Consider the following 19,465-nt stretch of genomic DNA (forward strand, 5'->3'; position numbering starts at 1 on the left):
TGGTAGTCCAGGTGGTACATCTTGTGGGAACACATCAATAAACTCCTGCAAAAGGTTAGCAACCGCAGGTGGCAAAGAAGGAGGCATATCCTCAAATGAAAATAGAACTTATTTGCAAATAATAGCATAGCATTGAGTAGTGTTCACATCAAGTTCAGCAATATCAGATTTGCTAGCAAGCAAACAAGGATTTTTTAAACGAATTTCAGTAGCATGGTTCGAATCAGATTTAGTATTAGCCTTATGTGGAACAAAATCTGCAGCAACAATCTGATTCTCACTCTTATGTTTCTCCTCGTTTTTTACTCTACTAGCTCTAGCAAGATCATCTTTTAGTATTTGTTCAGGAGTCATAGGTTTGAGACCAATTTTCTTTCCATCATGCATAAGAGAATACTGATTAGTTTTACCATTGTGAACAGATTCTCTATCAAATTGCCAAGGTCTACCAAGTAACAAAGAACAAGCTTGCATAGGTACAACATCACAATCAACAAAATCAGAATATGTACCAATAGTAAAATGCACACGTGTAGTTCTTGTTACCTTGAGCTTCCGAGAGCTCTCAAACCATTGAATGTAGTATGGATGTGTGCGCTGTCTTGTAGGGAGAGAAAGCTTCTCCACCATGTCAACGCTAGCCAGATTATTGCAGCTCCCTCCATCAATGATGATCCTTATAGCTCGCTCTTTTACAACGCCTCGTGTTTGGAACAGATTGTGGCGTTGATCATGCTCAGCTTTGCTCAATTGCACGCTCAACACACGCTGTGCAACTAAGCTCCTGTACTGATCAGCAGTGTCAGCTTCCATTACCTCCATCTCTCTCTCAGAATCAGAATTGGCACAATCACGTGCAGCAATAAGGGCCAATGTATCTTCATCAAAGTCGTTTGCAGAATCATATTCGCCATCTTCACGCACCAACATCACACGCTTGGTTCTGCATTCTCTCTCTATGTGTCCAAATCCCAAGCATTTGCGACATTGTATGTCGCGCGTCTTCCCCGTGGAGGCCATCGAAGATGAACTCCGAGGAGGACCAGCAGATGGTGGTGGAGCAGCAGCAGATGGAGTTCGTGATGCAGACGCGGTGTACTTGGAGGTAGGAGGTGCTGGTGCAGCCCCACGAGATGGTGGCGCTGATTGTCGCGAAGTCCATGACGATGTACGACCTGCAGAAACATTAGCTTTTCTCCATGGTGGTTGACGATCCTGTACTTCACGTTCAGCTTTGCAAGCAAGATGAAACAAGCGAGTAATAGTGTTGTACTCCTTATAATCTAAAATATGCTGAATCTCTTTATTTAAACCACCAAAGAAACGTGCAAGCATAGCCTCATTATCCTCTACAATACCACAGCGAATCATACCAGTTTGCAATTCTTGATAATAGTCTTCTACCGAATTTTTTCATTATTCTAAGCGAGACAATTTTTTAAGCAAATCACGTTGATAATGTGGAGGAACAAAACGAGTACGCATAGCAAGTTTTAAACCAACCCAAGTAGTAGGAATATTAGCATGGTGTACTCTACAATGCTCAGACCACCAAATAGATGCAAAATCTGTGAACTCACAAGTAGCAGCACTAACGCGCAAATGATCAGGATAGCGTAAACATGCAAAGCGTTGCTCTACTTTCAATTCCCATGTAAGATATGCATCAGGATTATATCTACCCTCAAATGGCGGAATATTCAATTTTAGTTTAGCAACATGATCATCATCACGTACCGGCCGTGGAGGTGGTCGAGCGTGGCGGTTCAGCTGCCGTGGACGACCAGGAGCAGGTTGTTGGACCTCCTCATCATCCAGCACGTTCTCATCTACGTGCTCATCCTCGTTCCCTCCATAATCCTCGTATCCTTCATCAGAAGACGCGTCATGTGCGGCTGCAGCAGCAGCAGCGGTACCTGCAGGAACGTCCGCACGAGGAACGCGGCGTGCGCGGCGTTGCACATTGGCGCGAGGCGGCGGTAACCGAGTCAACAACTCCTGGAACTTGGCGTCGAGCTTGGAGTTGAAGGATGCCTCGAGGCCATCGATCTTGTCTAGCGCGTCGGTGAGTTTGGCGTCAACATCACCGAGGCGCCCATCCACGTCGGTTGCATGCCCGCCCAAAAGATGGGTGAAGTGAGCATGCATCTCTGCATTCATCATCTTATCCGGGTCAACGTTCGCCGACTCTGTGCCTGTCATAGTTAGTATGCAACAAGCAACAATGTATATGCCTAGAAACTACGGAATATGGTGGTTCACGCACAATTCGTCAAGCAAAATACAAAGCTCTTACAAGTTCTTACCAAACAGGAGGAAGGTGATACGGCAACCAACAAGGATCAGCGTCTCCAAAGATTGCCAAAGCGATTACCTGGGGTCGACACAGTGCACGTGGAGACAATATGTGGAGCTGTAGGATGGCTTATATATGGTAGCAAAACAGCAATTGTCAAAACAGCGATGCAGTATTGAAAGTATGCTCAACAACGGTACTGTGCTGGTCCTAGGCTAGTCCGTACTAGAGACGCGAGCCTAGAACACTAACGAGGTCACGGCGCGGCACACAAGCAACTAGCAGCGATGAGGTGGCGATGATGTGGCGACGCGAGGTGCGAAAAATCACTATGATGGCAAGTGTCTCAAACTGATCCCCAAGGTCTAAAAACAGTATAGCCTCAGAAAATTTTGTTGTCGAAATTTCTGGAAAGTGCTCTGAAAAGCGCGCAGGCGCAAAAAAAATGTCGCTATAACGGCCAGTGGCGAAAAGTGATCGCCAAGGTGGAAAACCAATGTAGCCAGAAATTTTTTTCGGAGGCGGTTCCAGACTTTTTTTTTTTTTTGCTCTCCTTCCAATTCTTTACTGGCGGCCGAAACTTATCTCACGGAAAATTTTTCTACAGCACAGGATGAAGTTAGAAGGCAACAGCTATTAAGGAAAAACAGAAAAACCTTAGTCTACACGGACTCTGTCGCGGCAGAGGAACAGCACAAATCCGTGTCGTGGTAGGAACCGGGGTATATGGCAGGTGTATATGGCGATGGCGGAAGTATATGGCAGGATGTATATGGCAGGTGTATATGTCGATGGCGGAAGTATATGGCAGTATGTATACGGCAGGTGTATCTGGCGATGGCGGAAGAATATGGTGGGTGATGATCTGCGAGCGATGCGAGTATGCGGCGGCGGCGTAACTACTATGACCAGAACTCGAAACTCTAAAGGAACTAGACGCTAAGACCAGCAACTCGACACGAAGATGCAGACACAAATTCAACTATGCAAAACTGAAAAGACAATGCAAGGCGTGGCAGGGGGGTTTATGGGACGAGCTGATCTAAACCCTAACTGTATTTTTGGCTTTTTCGTGGTTTATGGGTATGATGGCAGATGCAATCTACACTAGGAGAACAGTAAAATCTCACCGAGCAACCTGAAATCTGATACCACTTGATAGGACAAAGGTGGCCGATCTTTCGATGAGAGTATGATAGCGTCGATTTGTTGGTGGAGTTCGTGCTTGACGATCCGACTACACGTGCAAAGCTCGTGCGCCAATGCAATCGCTAGGACAATCTCCGGGAGCTACTGATCTTGCGGATGCACGATCAGCCTGACTAGCGAGGGTCTTAATTCCTACCTGAAATCGAGAACAAATAAGAACTAATAATGCAATCAGAATATTGCGGATATAGATGAAAGCTTTATTGAAAAGGTGGGATTCCGAATAGTCGGTCTTGTTCTGGGCGTTGGCCTCAAAAGAAGTACACGAGAGTTGCAGCAATGGCTAACTTTTAATCTAATCAAAATCCGAGTCTAAACGTGACGGCTATGGGGGTATTTAAAGGAGGAAAAGGTGGGGTTTCGACCAGCCATACGTATTAAAGGTGACGCAGCACTAAAGGTGACGCAGCACCATATTATGCTATGGACGAAATTATGAAGTGGAGAACTCTATATTTCGTCCATGTCTTCATCTCTTCTTATGGTGGCTTCAAAGTCCTGAAATCTCCACTTGTGGCGTCATCTTCAATCCTCAAGTGCTTGCTGCCATCTCCTCCATGTGTGATCATGCTCCAATGCTTGTCCTCCTCATCCATGCTAGATCCATCATTCCTAAGAGTAACAAACATATCTGATTTAGGCAGCATCATATTCTCATGTATATGAGGAACAGTTCCAAGAAACGAAAGTACCTGATAGTTAAGTTGTTTGGCACGAGCTCGAGTGATTGGTCCTTGTATTTGTGTGGCTGTAGGTACAGCGGTTGTATCAATAGATGGGATGTCCTCATCAGTTTCGAAAGGGTCACCGGAGGACCGCCGGACTGTAGCCGTCAACGAGGACTTGCGGAAAACAGCACCGATCACCACCGGGAAGATGAAACAGAGGGGATGGAGACGAGCGAGTGGTTCGGGAGATGCGCTGCAGTACCAGGAGCACGCTGGTGTTTTCATAAAAGCAGGAGGAGGTCCATGTCCGGCAAAATCGATGGAGGTTTGCGGTGGCCGGAGAGGACATCGACGACGGTGACGACGCACTGAGGGACTCCCGGGAAAATTCCTTCACCCAGAACGCAGGGGAGACGAGATGGAGCTCAACGTGCACACATCTTATTCCGAGGTGGTCTGCATCATTGGCGCGACGGCGACATGGTTGCGGTGGGTGCGCTCGTGCTCACAGAGAAGAGATAAAAGAGGGGAGAAAGGGGATGCGACGTCGCGAGGGAGAGGGAAGGGGTATAGGGTTTCCAGGAGAGCCACGGTGCAAGCGAGGGAGGGGAAGTGAGGGTTGACGAGTCAAAAGAGGGTCGGATCTCTAATTTTTTACGGCTTTATAGTTTTAGGGGCACTGATCTGCGCCGTGAAAATGCTTCAGCCCTTAAAAACAATTATTTTAAGGGTTTAGCTCTTTTAAGGGCTCTAGTAGTGATGCTCTTAGTGGCTTCCTATAAATAGGCACCCACCCACCCCTTAATTAGCTAGTCCATGATGAACTAGAACTTGGTTTAGTGGATTAGGGAAACCCCCTTGTCTATTAGACACAAATCTATGAGTTGTATCAAAGCCCTCTTTTATGTGATTGATTGCTCACTTGTGTGATTTTATTTCGGTCTCTCATACGAGTGATTCCATCAATTGCATACCAATCTCTTTCTTGGAGATTCTACTTCGTGTCTTTCCTCGAGAGATTCTATCGAACGGTGTTTTTGAGCGTTGAGAGCAAACCAGATCGTATTAGGTTATGTTGCGTGCGTTTATCGTGTTCTTCGTTGTTGTTCTTGTTCATCCCTCATTCCCTCTATTTCTAGGTCAATTCGTGAGATCGGGCCACACAATTAAGGCTTAGCCATCATCACACATCTTGTGAACACTTAACATATATTTTTCAACTATTTTAGAAACTAGTAAATTTGATTTTTAAGAAGTGGTATCATTCCAAGTTTGGGATCATGTGATACTTTCCGATATATTCATCATGTTTTTCTTAGAATTCATAGCTATCACGCATGGCTAGACTACAAAAATAAGGTTTCTTTGAGTGTGACCACTACAAAAACAAATTTGAGCATTGTGCGACCACTACAAATGGAAGGATGGTATTTTGCAAAAAAAGTTTGATCCGGGCCAGCCCACTGATCCTCAGGCCCACGTAATAAGAAACAATGTAAAGAGGCCCCAAAAGCCCGGGAGCGTCCGATCCAGCGAGAGAAAGAGCCAGCGAGATGAGCGCGGCGGCGGGCGGGCTGCGGCAGCTACTGACGGCGGCGGTGACGGCGGGGGCAGCGGAGGCGCACGCCGCGGTGTTCGGCCACGCGGTCAACCCTTCGGGGAAGCGCGCGGCGACGAAGCTGCTGCGGAAGAAGTTCATCGGAGAGCAGCTGGCGCAGTGGTACCCCTACGACATCAAGCGGGACGACCCCATCGTCATGGCACGCGAGGAGAAAGAGTAAGCTCCCAGCACACGCCTTTCGCGCGCTTCTTTCCTCTCTAACTAATACCTTCGTTGCGCCGTCTTGGGGTTGCGCTCGCCCGCCAAGTGTTCGTCGTTATGCTTCATTCCTCGGAGAGGTGTTGTTGACGCCATGTGATTGCTTGTATGGCTCGCCGCCCTGGTGAGCCGTCAGGTGCTGGCTCAGTATTATTTCGTTGCTTGCTGATGTCTACGCATTTGGTCGCCCGACTGCCCTCGCTAATTACTAGCTCGGCGATTCCAGGTAGCAAATGTGCGGTGATTTTTATTGGTACATGCATCATTTTGTGGTTGCAGGCTCAGAGCGGATTAACAGCCTGTCATTGCTATAAATTCGCTGTTTTGATTCTTGACCGTAGTTTTGAGAAAGCTACTTTCAGCACTAATGTTTAGATTGCCGCTCTTAAGATCACAAATACCTATTCCATTTGCTTCTCTAGGTCTCATTTGTCCAAATCTAGGGTAGTTTGATCAAGACAGGGATTGTGTTTGGCTGTTGTTTTGCATATATTTGGTGTGTACTTGCTATGCATCTCTCTCTTATTGGTATGCCTGAGTGATGTGCAATTTTGCGAATGTTGGTTTTTATGAATAGGTAATTGTATCTTTTTTGGCTGTGTGGATATGCATGTGCATATGCATATGCTAGAGGATGTTAGGTAAATCTGTTACCTTTAGCCCATGAGTACTTTATGCATCTGCTTCAGTCAGGCCAGTTCTTGTGATCGGTTACTCGGTTAGTCAGAGGTAACTGGAGTGCTGATTATAATCATGTAAAAGCAAGTCTTACCAGATGCGTATATTTTGTTTGATAGGTTGGCTGTATTTCTTTACATTTGGCATGAGTGACCACCTTTGTATTTCCTTGCTCGCTAACAAGTAATGACTTTCAAAATGTGTGGTCTATCAAATCCTTTCCTATTGCTGGCTTTGCCACTGAAAGGCCCAGCAAGACTATTTTCAGGAAAATATTGGGCAAATGTGGCAACTCTTGCCATAGGGCACGATGCGATCCCAACCATGTGATCTTGGAGCGGATGACAAGATTTTCGTGTTGCTGACATCACGCACCATGTGGCAATTCTTCATTGGGCTGCACCAATTTTGCATCGTGTCCTATCTCAGTCTTTATTTTCTGGCTTTACCAAAATACTGTGGGCATAGTGGTTGCTTGCTTACTCTGTATTTGTCCCTTTAGAATGAATATGTTGGTAGTGGTAGTCAACTGTAAGAACTTGAGTTGTAATAAACATGATATTATATGGCCAATATTTGAGCTAACCAAATTTTCTGCGAAATTCCCTGAAGTTGTCCTGTTTTCATAGGCTGAATCGATTGACCATCTTGGCATGTACCTAGGTGCATTTTTTCATGTCATGCGAAATTTGCATAATCACGATGGAACCAACGGCATGGGATGTTCAGATAGAAAATGTTGTAGTTATCAGTGGTGTCCCCTGTTGTGAAATGCATCACTGTTCTTACCATTTTCACCACCTCACATGGTTTATTTCCTTTGCCGTGATATCATTCATAACAACCATAGACGAAAGATTTTCTTCTAGGAAGGCTGATTTGATGCTTAATAGTGTGCTGTGACAACTCTGTCTTAACAACTTGTATCTTTCTCTGTAAACTATGCAGGCGTCTTACCAAGCTTGAAATGCTCAAGCGTCGTGGCAAGGGTCCACCAAAGAAGGGCCAGGGAAGGCGTGCAGTCAAGAGAACCAAGTAGTTGCTTCGCAGCTTTTTCATTTTACTAGTTAATGCTGAAATACCCTGCTTGCTGCCAAGCTACACTCTGTATTAGGTCAATCAAGACTCAATTTGCTACTGATCTCACAATGAGTTTGTTCCATCTCGTCTGAAGACTGGGTTTATGTATGCTGGTACTTGGAATATAGGTTTAGTTGTTTTCCCTGGTGTAAATTGAGCCCTGGTCTAGTTAGTGCTGAAATACTCTCCTTGCTGCCAAGCTGCACTGTGTATTAGGTCAATCAAGATTCATCTTGCTACTGATTTCGGAATGAGTTTATTTGACTCTGGTCTGAAGTATGGTTTATTTATTCACCTGCACACATCAACTTGTCTCGTGATAATTGATGGTAATATAGATTTAATTTTCTTCCTGATGTACCATCGACCAAACAGTAAATTGAGACCTGGCAAAATCATGGACGTTGCCGCAAAGATTATGTCCAGCCTGCAAGGCTGGGAATTTGACTGATTTCGCTCAAATTTTCATTCAGATAAGATATTAACAACTGCATCAGGTAATATCCAATATAATTACACTACATGAGTACAAATACACAGCAGAAATACAGTGAGATGGAACCTGAAACAAACCTTGATTCCGAGACACTACATGTCAGATCTTCCTTTCTCTATTCTTGTAAATGGAAGAAAAGAATCTATGTAAATGGAAGAAAAGAATCTAAGGGCTAGACGTGGAAGTAAAGAAACCCCGAAGTCGGCGAGCAGACCCTTCCGCTCCGGCGTCGCCGCCGTTCCTTGAGGCTGTCCGATCCGATTGATCCCTACGAATAAAGCGTGCCGTATCCGTCGGTAGGCCGGACCCTCCCCCGTGTCATGAGCACGGTCATGCCTTCGGGGAGGCTGACCATGTAGGTGCGGTCGTTCCGGATCGTCACCGTGCCGCCGCCCACCCACTTCCCGTTCCGGAGCACCTCCACGGCCGTCCCCGGCGACAGCAGCGGCGGGAGCACCTTCGTCTTCCTCCTCCTCTTCGTCTTGGCGCCGCCGGCGCTCGCCGCCGATGGCCCCTTCGTCTTCCGCTGCGCCACCGCCGCCATCGCGCGCCGCGGTTCGATCGTCCGTGCTCGTGCGTGCAGGCGCGCGACCGAGGATCGATCGAGAGCTAATCACCACGGCACGCGATCTTCCAGCGATTGCAGATCGCATATGTAACCCGGAGCCGATGAGGTGCTGCTATATAGGCTGGAGGAGCAGGGTCTGAATCGTAACCGGAGGCGGAATCGGATTCTGCACCACCGTAGAAGCAACGTCCGGACCGCGCGCCGACCCACTTGCTGGTCAATTCCACCGTGCCATGCCAACGACCAGCGGCCGCTCAAAGTTGACCCGGCCCACCTCTTTCAATTTCGTCAGCTTGTACGAATAATTTATTTTTGAAAAGTCATAATATGTACATTTTGACTAGTTTTTTATATAAAATATTAATATGTGTAATATAAAACCAATGTCGTTTGAAATGTATTTTTATATGATATGTACATAATATTACAATACTCCTTAGTTTTTTCTAAAAGTTTAATCAAAATTTATTTAGCTTACTTTTAATAAAATATAAATCTTACTTGGAACGGAGGGAGTACCTTTTTTACCCACGCAGTAGAAGTGTAGTAGTAATAGTCTAAACCTTAGAGCATCTCCAGCCGCGTCCTCCAAATCGTTCCCCAAAGAGATTTGGGGTGCGCCGGACAAAAAAAAAAATGTTCCCAGCCGCGTCCTCCAAATCGTTCCCCAAAGGGATTTGGAGCGCGCCGGACAAAAAAATGTTCCCAGCCGCGTCCCCCAAACCCTCTTTTTGTCTGGCGCGGCCCGGTACGGTGTTCGGCGCACCGAGCCCGTCCCCGTCCCACAGGGGACGCTCCGGGCACGCCGGACACAACGAAAAGCGAGGCGGGAAGTGGCGGGACCGACGCATCAGCGACACATTCAAGTTTGGACCTAACCGTCGCCTACCTCGAGGCAGAAGTTATTCGCGCGCAGTGACACACGACCGAAGCGTCGCAGCTTTGCCTTAATGGCGACGGAGGGGCAAGCGGGACGTCTTGTCGGTGCTGCGTAGCCTCCACGCGTCGCCGGCGTTCGCACGCCACCGCACGTTCCCGCGCTTTCTTCCCGCTGTTTCTCGCCTCTTCTGTCGCTTTTGTTGTGGGTATACTTTATGGGTATATCAACGGCATGGCCTAGATCCGGCAAGCCCGGGTGGCCCATAGTTGGTGGTGAGGCATGTGGCCCATCGGGCGGCCCAGTTGCTGTAGATCCTGAAGGATGAAGTCCAGCCCAGGAACAGGAAGCCGGATCTCAACCGACCTACGAAGGAGGCCGGATCCGTGACAGCCCATGAAGTATCCGGATCCAGCACGTATTTGGAGGAAGGCGGATCCTTGACGTACGCGGCAAGACATTGTACCGTAGTTAGGCAACTTGTATTCCGGCTAGGACTCTCCCCCTCGTGAGGATCCCTCCTCCGAGGCACCGTCGAATAGGCAACGACAGTTGGCGCCCACCGTGGGGCCTGCGGCGTCTGGAGGCCGGAACCGGGAGGGTTCCGCCATGGGAAGCTACGACGACACGATCGCTGTGGGGCGCGTCCTCTACGCCGGAAATCTGCCGATCGTCCCTCCGGATGAGTGCTGGATTCCGGCTAAGACAGACCCCGTCAAGCTCTCCATCGTCCCAGTTGGCGGCATACACATCTTCATCGGGGAAACCGTCGATTCCGACGGAAACCCACTGGTAAGTAGCGCAGACGCGACCGCCGCTGAGCAGGACGCAGTCGCGAAGATCCGATCTGAGTCGCAGGAATTTCCTAAGGAAGATTCCGCCTTAGATCTGGAAAAATCAAAACCCACCCAATCCGCCCCTGAGCAGGAAATAACGGTGGAAGACCAATGCAGATCCGCCTGGGTCTCCCAGGTGTTAGAGAAGCAAAGGTGTCACTTCGTGCACTTCATAGCCCATACCGCCGGAGCCGCCCCTCAAGAAGACGGAGCTGGCCCCGTGCAGGATGAGGCGCCGGAAAACGCTGTCGCTCCGGATCAGCAGGAGGCTGTCGGAGAAAGCGACGCTCCGGGTCCAGAGGGTGCCGGAAACCCTGAGGAATCAATCCTCGGCAACCTAAGCCCAATGTCCGGGGATTCCATGGACACCGAAGAGTTCGATCGGAAGATAAAAGAATACGGATACGGTGAACAACCCGACGTTGAGTCCGCCCAGCCCATGCAGGTTCTCGCAACCGTGGCACAGCTGGATCAGCAGGAACCCGAAGATGAAAACACCGCCTCCGATCCGGGACTGATGCGGGGTGGCCTTCGGTCACCTCCACACCAAGACCAACAAGTCCCCCAAGTGGACCAATGACGCGAGCCCGAGTTAAAACTCTTCATGATGAGGTGAACTCGCTCCTCACCACCCTTGATCTTGGTACCCCTTTGGATGGATTGCTACCTCATGCCGACGTGTTATGTGTCATTAGGTACAAGGAGCATCAAGAGCACGAAGAGGAGGACACACCATGGTCAAGAGGAGGAGAGGAGCAGCTGGACGCGAAGATGGACATGGAGCTCGACCGGAAGTCGCCCGAAGAGCGCAAGGAAGAGAAGATGGCCGGCCGGTCCAGAACCCGGTCTGACCGGCCTCCTAACCGGGTCACCCGGTCCATAACCCTGACCGGCCTCCTGACCGGGCCACCCGGTCCAAAACCGGATTCTCCGCTTGTGCCATCCGGGCGCTATCCAGGGGCCCCGGAACCTCGTCCGGTTGCCGCCCGGTCCCAGGCCCGGTCTGAACCGGCCAGCCCGGTCCCAGGCCCGGTCTGACCGGCCTCCTGACCGGCCTGCACGACTTAAGTCGCCAAATCGGCCCGAACTTGTTTCACTTATACCTTTTCGGCCCGTGACGCCTTGTAAGACTATATAAGCACCCCAGACGCCCCTTTACCTCTTTAGACTTGTTTTGAACTCAAACCTACCTTTGAGCTTAGTCTCCCTTGGGTATCATCCCTCTGTAATCAAGGCCATCCTTGTTGTTGATTTGGATATTGTTGAGTGAGATTCTAGTACAAGCTACTCTCTCTCCCTCACCAATCTCTTCTTCTCCAACACCAATCTCTCACCGGGAATTCTGCCGCGTGCCTCTTCCGGGTGATTCTATTGGCGTGGTCCATCGAGCCACGGGGGTAAGTATTGGGTGTATCGGGTTGGTGTGCGTGCGTGAGTCTCGGAGTTCCTCGTGTTCGTCGTGTTCTTCGTGTTCCTCGCGTTTTCCCATCTTCCCTCTTGGTTTCGAAGTCAATCCGCGAGATCGGGCCACACACGGGGTCTTAGACCTCATCATATGGTATCAGCAGCTCTTGGTTACCGCGGATTTGACCTTCCACCCACTCGATTTCGTTCCTAGAAAATTTTCCAAAAAATCCCAAAAAAAATAGCCCTAAATTGCCTCTTGACCGATCTGTGATTTGGTTGCGTTTTGAGTGGTTTTGGTCCGTGGATCTGGTGTTGTTGTGCTTGATCTACTATTTCCCCAACTTTGAGCCTCCGATTCCATCGTTTCCCTTCGTTTTGGTCGATTTGGATTTGGTTTGGGGAAGAACAGGAGAGAGAAAGCTCCAGCCCGCGAAATCCGGTTGAGAACCCGGTCAACCGGGCCCACGACCGGCCGAGCCAGCCCAGAACCCGGTCGACCGGGCGGCGACCGGGCAAGCCGGTCCAGGATCCGGTCCGACCGGGCCCCAGACCGGGCGCCTCCTCGCGCCCTCCTTCGACCTCGTCTTCCGGCGATCTCCACCACCACCACCACCACCACCACCATCGCAGGTATAACTTGCAGCTTTCACCTTGTAACCCCTCTTCCTTTTGCGATCTATCCCATCGAGCATTGCTTGTCTAGTGTTGCGAGACATTGCACGTGGCCCCGCATTGTGAGGTGTGTGTGTCGCGTTGAGTAAGGCACCGAAGCAAACACTCGTGTGGCAAGATAGCAAAAGCGAGGCTAACGCTAACATAGTGCGTGAAAAAGCCCCAAAAACACAAAAAGAGTGCGAGTAGCACCATACATCCATACATCCATACATCCATACGCCCATACATACAAAAGTGTCCACGTGCCACCAAAGATACAAACGAGTGCAAGTGCCACCATATACAAAAGAGAAAAAGCTTTTAAGCAAAAGAGAGATAGGAGAAGAGAGGCCACGTGTGAATCTTGTTGTCTCTTCCTTTGCAACCGAAGCTTTGGCTCTCCTTGTGTTAGTGTGACACCGAGCACTTATACATACACTTTTCCGCTCACTTTTGGTTGCACTAACCCCGCTTATCTCGTGTGTGTGTTCCACAACTTTTTCCGTGTTTATAGTGATTTTCACATTGACATTTGGATTTTTGGACCTCACCCACTTTTAACAACATACTCGATCTTGGATTTGTCTTTTGGCTTTCCACAACACTCGCCTAACACCATATTTGCTAGCTTTTGCGTGTGGTTTTGCGTGTGTTCCCGATACACTTGATCTTGCTTTCGGCTTGGTGGATTGCCTCAATACTATCTTACCTTGGTAAGAGTGTGAGGTAGTCTCCTTCCACTAACATACACAACATAGTTCTTGTCTTTCCATCATGGATAGGAACGGAGATACCAATAGGGATGAAGAGATCCTCCGCAACACCGAGAGGTTGGCTACTCAACACAACCTATGGACGCAACGACAAGAGTTCAAGGAGCAACTCACCCTCTTCGAGACCCGCATCGATGAGCAATACGATGAGGTGGCTCACAACTTCTCCGCCGTGAACCAAGACTTGGCTCTTCTTCGTGAAGCTACGGACAACTTGAATGGCCAAATGGCGGCCAATGATGCCAACATGGAGCGGCGCATGGATAGCCTCGAGCGCGCCATCACCAACTTGGGTCGTCATCGTCGACACCGCTCTACTTCATCTTCATCAAGCTCGCCACAAGACTATTACTCTCATGGTGGCCTTTCGTCCTCAAGCTCTTCCTCAAGGCATGAAGACCATCATCGACCTCATCGCCCACATGCTCGTCATGAAGACTCTCGCTCCAACTCTAGGCGTGGAGAAATACATCGCCATGCTCGTCCACATGAGCGTCCTCCACAAGACCAAGACCTTCAACAAGATCGTCACCAAGCGAATCGCCATGCCCACCATGGGCGTGATGGCCATCCCCAAGACCAAGGTCCTCAAGATCAACCTCGGCGAGATCTCCGTCGCCACCCTCGCCATGACCAACGTGGACGAGGAGAGCCGCACTATGATCAAGATGAGAGACCCAACATTGAGCATCGCCCTCAACCGCGACAAGATCTTCAACAACATCCTCACCGTGAACCAAGTGAAGCAAGCGTTCATCTTCAACGCCAACCCAATGCTATGGTTGGTCGTAGAAGACCTCCTATTCCTCCTCTAGCCGCAAGAGATGAAGGCGCCCCTCCTCGTAGAAGAACCTTGGAGGATGAAGAGAACATGTATGGCAAACTCAAGTTCAACATGCCCAAGTTCAAAGGTGAAGACGACGCCGAAGCCTACCTCTCATGGGCACTCAAGGTGGACAAGATCTTCCGCATCCACAACTACTCCGGTGCCAAGAAGGTGGCTATGGCGTCTCTTGAGTTTGAAGACTACGCTAACACTTGGTGGGAGCAAGTCCTCACTCTTCGAGAAGAAAAGGGTGAACCTCCTATTGACACTTGGGAAGACATGAAGAAAGAGATGCATGCTCGCTTTGTCCCCACGCACTACATGACCGACCTCTTCAACAAGCTCCAAAAGTTGAAGCAAGGCACCAAGACCGTTGAGGAGTTCTACAAGGAGATGGAGCTCACTATGATGCGAGCCAACATCCAAGAGTCCGAGGAACAAACCATTGCTCGTTTCTTCAATGGCCTTACTTACCCCATCAAGAGGATCGTCGAGTTCCAACCCTACTCCAACATGGTTGAGTTGGTCCACCAAGCATCGAAGGCCGAGCGCCAAGTGATTGAGGACATCAAGTACTCCAAGGCCAAGACTTATTTCTCCTCCAAGCTCGCTACATTGACTCCTCCTTCTACATCAACTCCTCATGCTACAAGTGCCAAGGCCGACGTGTCCTCTACTCCATCCAAGAAACCGACTATCCAAAGTCGCATGAAGCAAACGGTCTCCTCCACCGCCTCCTCTAAGGCATCCACGGGACCCTCTAGTGTCACTTGCTTCAAGTGTGGCACCCAAGGTCACAAATCGTTTGAGTGCAAGAACACCAAGGTTATGATCACTATGGAGAATGGTGACATCGAGACACTAGATGAAGAAGAATACGAGGCCCTTGTGCAAGCCGCCGTGGAAAGTGAAGAAGCTTATGAGCAAGAAAGTGGAGAAGATCCTCTCTTATGTGAGCATGACCCAAGTCCCTCACTTGTGGTCACAAGGGTGCTAACCACACAACCTCATGCTATGGAAGAACAACGGTGCAACATCTTCCAAACCCGTGCCGGAATTGGTGGCAAGTCGATCAAGGTCATCATAGATGGTGGAAGTTGCCATAACCTTGCGAGCACCGAGTTGTGTGAGAAGCTCAACCTCACTCTCCGCAAGCATCCTCACCCTTACCATATCCAATAGTTGAGTGACAAGGGAACGTCAAGATACAACATACCGTCACCGTCACTTTCAATATTGGACCTTATGAGGACACTATCGAGTGTGACGTGGTACCCATGACGGTGTGCCACATGTTGCTTGGCCGCCCTTGGCAATATGACAAGAAGGCTATACATGATGGACTCTCCAACACATACACCTTCAAGGTCAACGACAAGAAGTTCGAGTTGCGCCCGATGACTCCTAGCCAAATCATCGCGGATAATGCGAAGGCTTTAGCGAGGGCACAACTCCGCACCCACCATAGTGAGATGAGAGGAGAGGGAGCGACCCACCACAAAGAGAGTGAGTGCCACAAGCCATATATGAGTGAGTCCAAGAGTGTCCTTCTAGCCACCAAGAGTGAGTGGAGAGAGCTCCAAGAGAACCCATCCACCATATTGCACTACGTGCTCATATGCAAGGGACCCTCGTCGGCGGCTAACGACTTAACCAACATTCCTCCGTCTTTGTTGTCTCTTTTGCAGGAATTTCAAGACGTCTTCCCCGACGAGCTCCCTCATGGACTACCACCACTCCGAGGCATAGAACACCGCATCGACCTCATACCCGGCGCTCCGCTTCCAAACCGTGCCGCCTACCGCACCAACCCCGAAGAGACAAAGGAGATCCAACGCCAAATTCAAGATCTCCTCGCCAAAGGGTACGTCCGCGAAAGCCTTAGCCCTTGTGCGGTTCCCGTGATTCTTGTGCCTAAACCGGATGAGACACAACGGATGTGTATGGATTGTCGCCCCATCAATGCCATTACCGTCCGTTACCGCCATCCCATTCCGCGTTTAGATGACATGCTTGATGAACTTAGTGGTGCCACGATTTTCTCTAAAGTCGATTTGCGTAGTGGTTACCATCAAATCCGCATGGCTATTGGTGATGAATGGAAAACGGCATTCAAGACCAAACTCGGTCTCTATGAATGGCTCGTTATGCCTTTCGGTCTTTCCAATGCTCCATCAACTTTCATGCGCCTCATGAATCACATCTTGCGTCCTCTCATTGGCAAGAGCGTGGTTGTCTACTTCGATGATATTCTTATTTATAGCAAAAACCTCGAGGACCATGTGCAACATGTGAGAGAGGTCTTGTGCATCTTGCGTCATGAAAAGCTTTATGCTAGCCTCCCCAAGTGCACCTTTGCTCAAAACAAATTGGTTTTCCTTGGTTTTGTGGTTTCCGCTAATGGGATTGAAGTTGATTCTTCCAAGGTGGAGGCCATCCACAATTGGCCTACTCCTACAAATGTTGGTCAAGTCCGAAGCTTCCATGGACTTGCCGGGTTTTACCGCCGCTTTGTGAAAGATTTTAGCACCATTGCTTGCCCTTTGAATGAGCTTACCAAGAAGAATGTTCCGTTTGTTTGGGGCAAGGCCCAACAAAATGCTTTTGATGAGTTGAAGAAACGCCTTACCGAAGCTCCCCTTCTTGTTCTTCCAAATTTTGCAAAAACTTTTGAGATTGAGTGTGATGCAAGTGGGCTTGGTATTGGTGGTGTTCTTATGCAAGAGGGCAAACCCGTGGCATACTATAGTGAGAAGTTAGATGGCGCACGCCTCAACTATCCTATATATGACAAGGAGCTCTACGCTTTGGTTCGTGTTCTTGAAGTTTGGCAACACTATCTTTGGCCAAAAGAGTTTATCATTCATTCCGACCATGAGTCCTTGAAATATTTGAAAAGCCAACACAACTTGAACAAACGACATGCAAAATGGGTCGAGTTCATTGAGTCCTTCCCATATGTGATCAAATACAAGAAGGGCAAGGACAATGTTGTGGCGGATGCTCTTTCCCGCAAAAACACCCTTTTGCTAACTCGTTTGGATTTTCATGTTTTGGGACTTGAAGAGATCAAAGAACTCTATCCTTCCGATTCTTTCTTTGCTCCAATTTTTGAGAAGTGCTCCGTTGAGCGAGGAGTGGATGATTTCTATTTGCATGATGGCTACTTGTTCAAAGCTAACAAGATTTGCATTCCCGAGTCTTCGCTTCGAAAATTGCTTTTGCAAGAGTCACATGGAGGTGGTCTTATGGGACACTTTGGTCGAGAGAAGACATATGCCATGCTCTCAACCCACTACTATTGGCCAAGAATGTACCGCGACGTCAAACGCCTTTGCCGCCGGTGCACCACATGCTTACAAGCTAAGTCTACCTCCAACCCTTATGGCCTTTACACTCCTTTGCCTATTCCACATGCACCATGGACCGATATTAGCATGGATTTTGTTCTAGGATTGCCTCGCACTAAGCATGGTCATGATTCTATATTCGTGGTAGTGGATAGATTCTCTAAGATGGCTCATTTCATACCTTGCCATAAGAGCGACGATGCTTCACACATTGCTTCATTGTTTTTCAGGGAAATTGTCCGCCTACATGGAGTACTGATGGCGTGTATTTCACACGTTCGTTGGGCAACCCCAAGAGGAAGGTATGATGCGCACAGCAGCAAGTTTTCCCTCAGAAAGAAACCAAGGTTTATCGAACCAGGAGGAGCCAAGAAGCACGTTGAAGGTTGATGGCGGCGGGATGTAGTGCGGCGCAACACCAGGGATTCCGGCGCCAACGTGGAACCTGCACAACACAACCAAAGTACTTTGCCCCAACGAAACAGTGAGGTTGTCAATCTCACCGGCTTGCTGTAACAAAGAGTTAACCGTATTGTGTGGAAGATGATTGTTTGCAGAAAACAGTAGAACAAGTATTGCAGTAGATTGTATTTCAGTAAAGAGAATTGGACCGGGGTCCACAGTTCACTAGAGGTGTCTCTCCCATAAGACGAACAGCATGTTGGGTGAACAAATTACAGTTGGGCAATTGACAAATAAAGAGAGCATGACCATGCACATACATATCATGATGAGTATAGTGAGATTTAATTGGGCATTACGACAAAGTACATAGACCGCCATCCAACTGCATCTATGCCTAAAAAGTCCACCTTCAGGTTATCATCCGAACCCCTTCCAGTATTAAGTTGCAAAGCAACAGACAATTGCATTAAGTATGGTGCGTAATGTAATCAACAACTACATCCTTAGACATAGCATCAATGTTTTATCCCTAGTGGCAACAGCACAACACAACCTTAGAACTTTCTCGTCACTTGTCCCGGTGTCAATGCGAGGCATGAACCCACTATCGAGCATAAGTACTCCCTCTTGGAGTTACAAGCATCTACTTGGCCAGAGCATCTACTAGTAACGGAGAGCATGCAAGATCATAAACAACACATAAGCATAACTTTGATAATCAACATAACAAGTATTCTCTATTCATCGGATCCCAACAAACGCAACATATAGGATTACGAGATAGATGATCTTGATCATGTTAGGCAGCTCACAAGATCCGACAATGATAGCACAATGGGGAGAAGACAACCATCTAGCTACTGCTATGGACCCATAGTCCAGGGGTAGACTACTCACACATCACACCGGAGGCGACCATGGCGGCGTAGAGTCCTCCGGGAGATGATTCCCCTCTCCGGCAGGGTGCCGGAGGCGATCTCTGGATCCCCGAGATGGGATCGGCGGTGGCGGCGTCTCCGGAAGGTTTTCCGTATCGTGGTTCTCGACTGCGGGTTTCGTCACGGAGACTTTTTATAGGCGAAAGGGCAGGTCAAGAGGCGGCACGGGGCCCCACACCACAGGGCCGCGCGGCCAAGGGGGCCGCGCCGCCTAGGGTGTGGCCCCTCCGTGGCCCCTCTTCGTCTCTCCTTCGGACTTCTGGAAGCTTCGTGAGAAAATAGGCCCTGGGCTTTGATTTCGTCCAATTCCGAGAATATTTCCTTACTAGGATTTCTGAAACCAAAAACAGCAGTAAAACAAAGAATCGGCATTTCGGCATCTTGTTAATAGGTTAGTTCCGGAAAATGCACGAATATGACATAAAGTGTGCATAAAACATGTAGATAACATCAATAATGTGGCATGGAACATAAGAAATTATCGATACGTCGGAGACGTATCAGCATCCCCAAGCTTAGTTCTGCTCGTCCCGAGCGGGTAAAACGATAACACAGATAATTTACGGAGTGACATGCCATCATAAT

The 19,465-nt window shown here is 48.7% G+C and overlaps 1 protein-coding gene across 1 annotated transcript; it reads left to right on the forward strand.

The window, feature by feature from the left end:
• Window positions 1-5,680: 5,680 nt before the first annotated feature.
• On the forward strand, window positions 5,681-7,832 carry LOC127335375 (uncharacterized). The gene is made up of 2 exons (XM_051362061.2): window positions 5,681-5,950; window positions 7,619-7,832. The coding sequence occupies exons 1-2, from the start codon at window positions 5,727-5,729 to the stop codon at window positions 7,707-7,709; spliced, it is 315 nt and encodes a 104-aa protein (XP_051218021.1). The 5' UTR covers window positions 5,681-5,726; the 3' UTR covers window positions 7,710-7,832.
• The last annotated feature ends 11,633 nt before the right edge of the window (window positions 7,833-19,465 follow it).

The sequence above is a fragment of the Lolium perenne genome, chromosome 1 (assembly GCF_019359855.2).
Source record: "Lolium perenne isolate Kyuss_39 chromosome 1, Kyuss_2.0, whole genome shotgun sequence".
NCBI classification, from domain to species: Eukaryota; Viridiplantae; Streptophyta; class Magnoliopsida; order Poales; family Poaceae; genus Lolium; species Lolium perenne.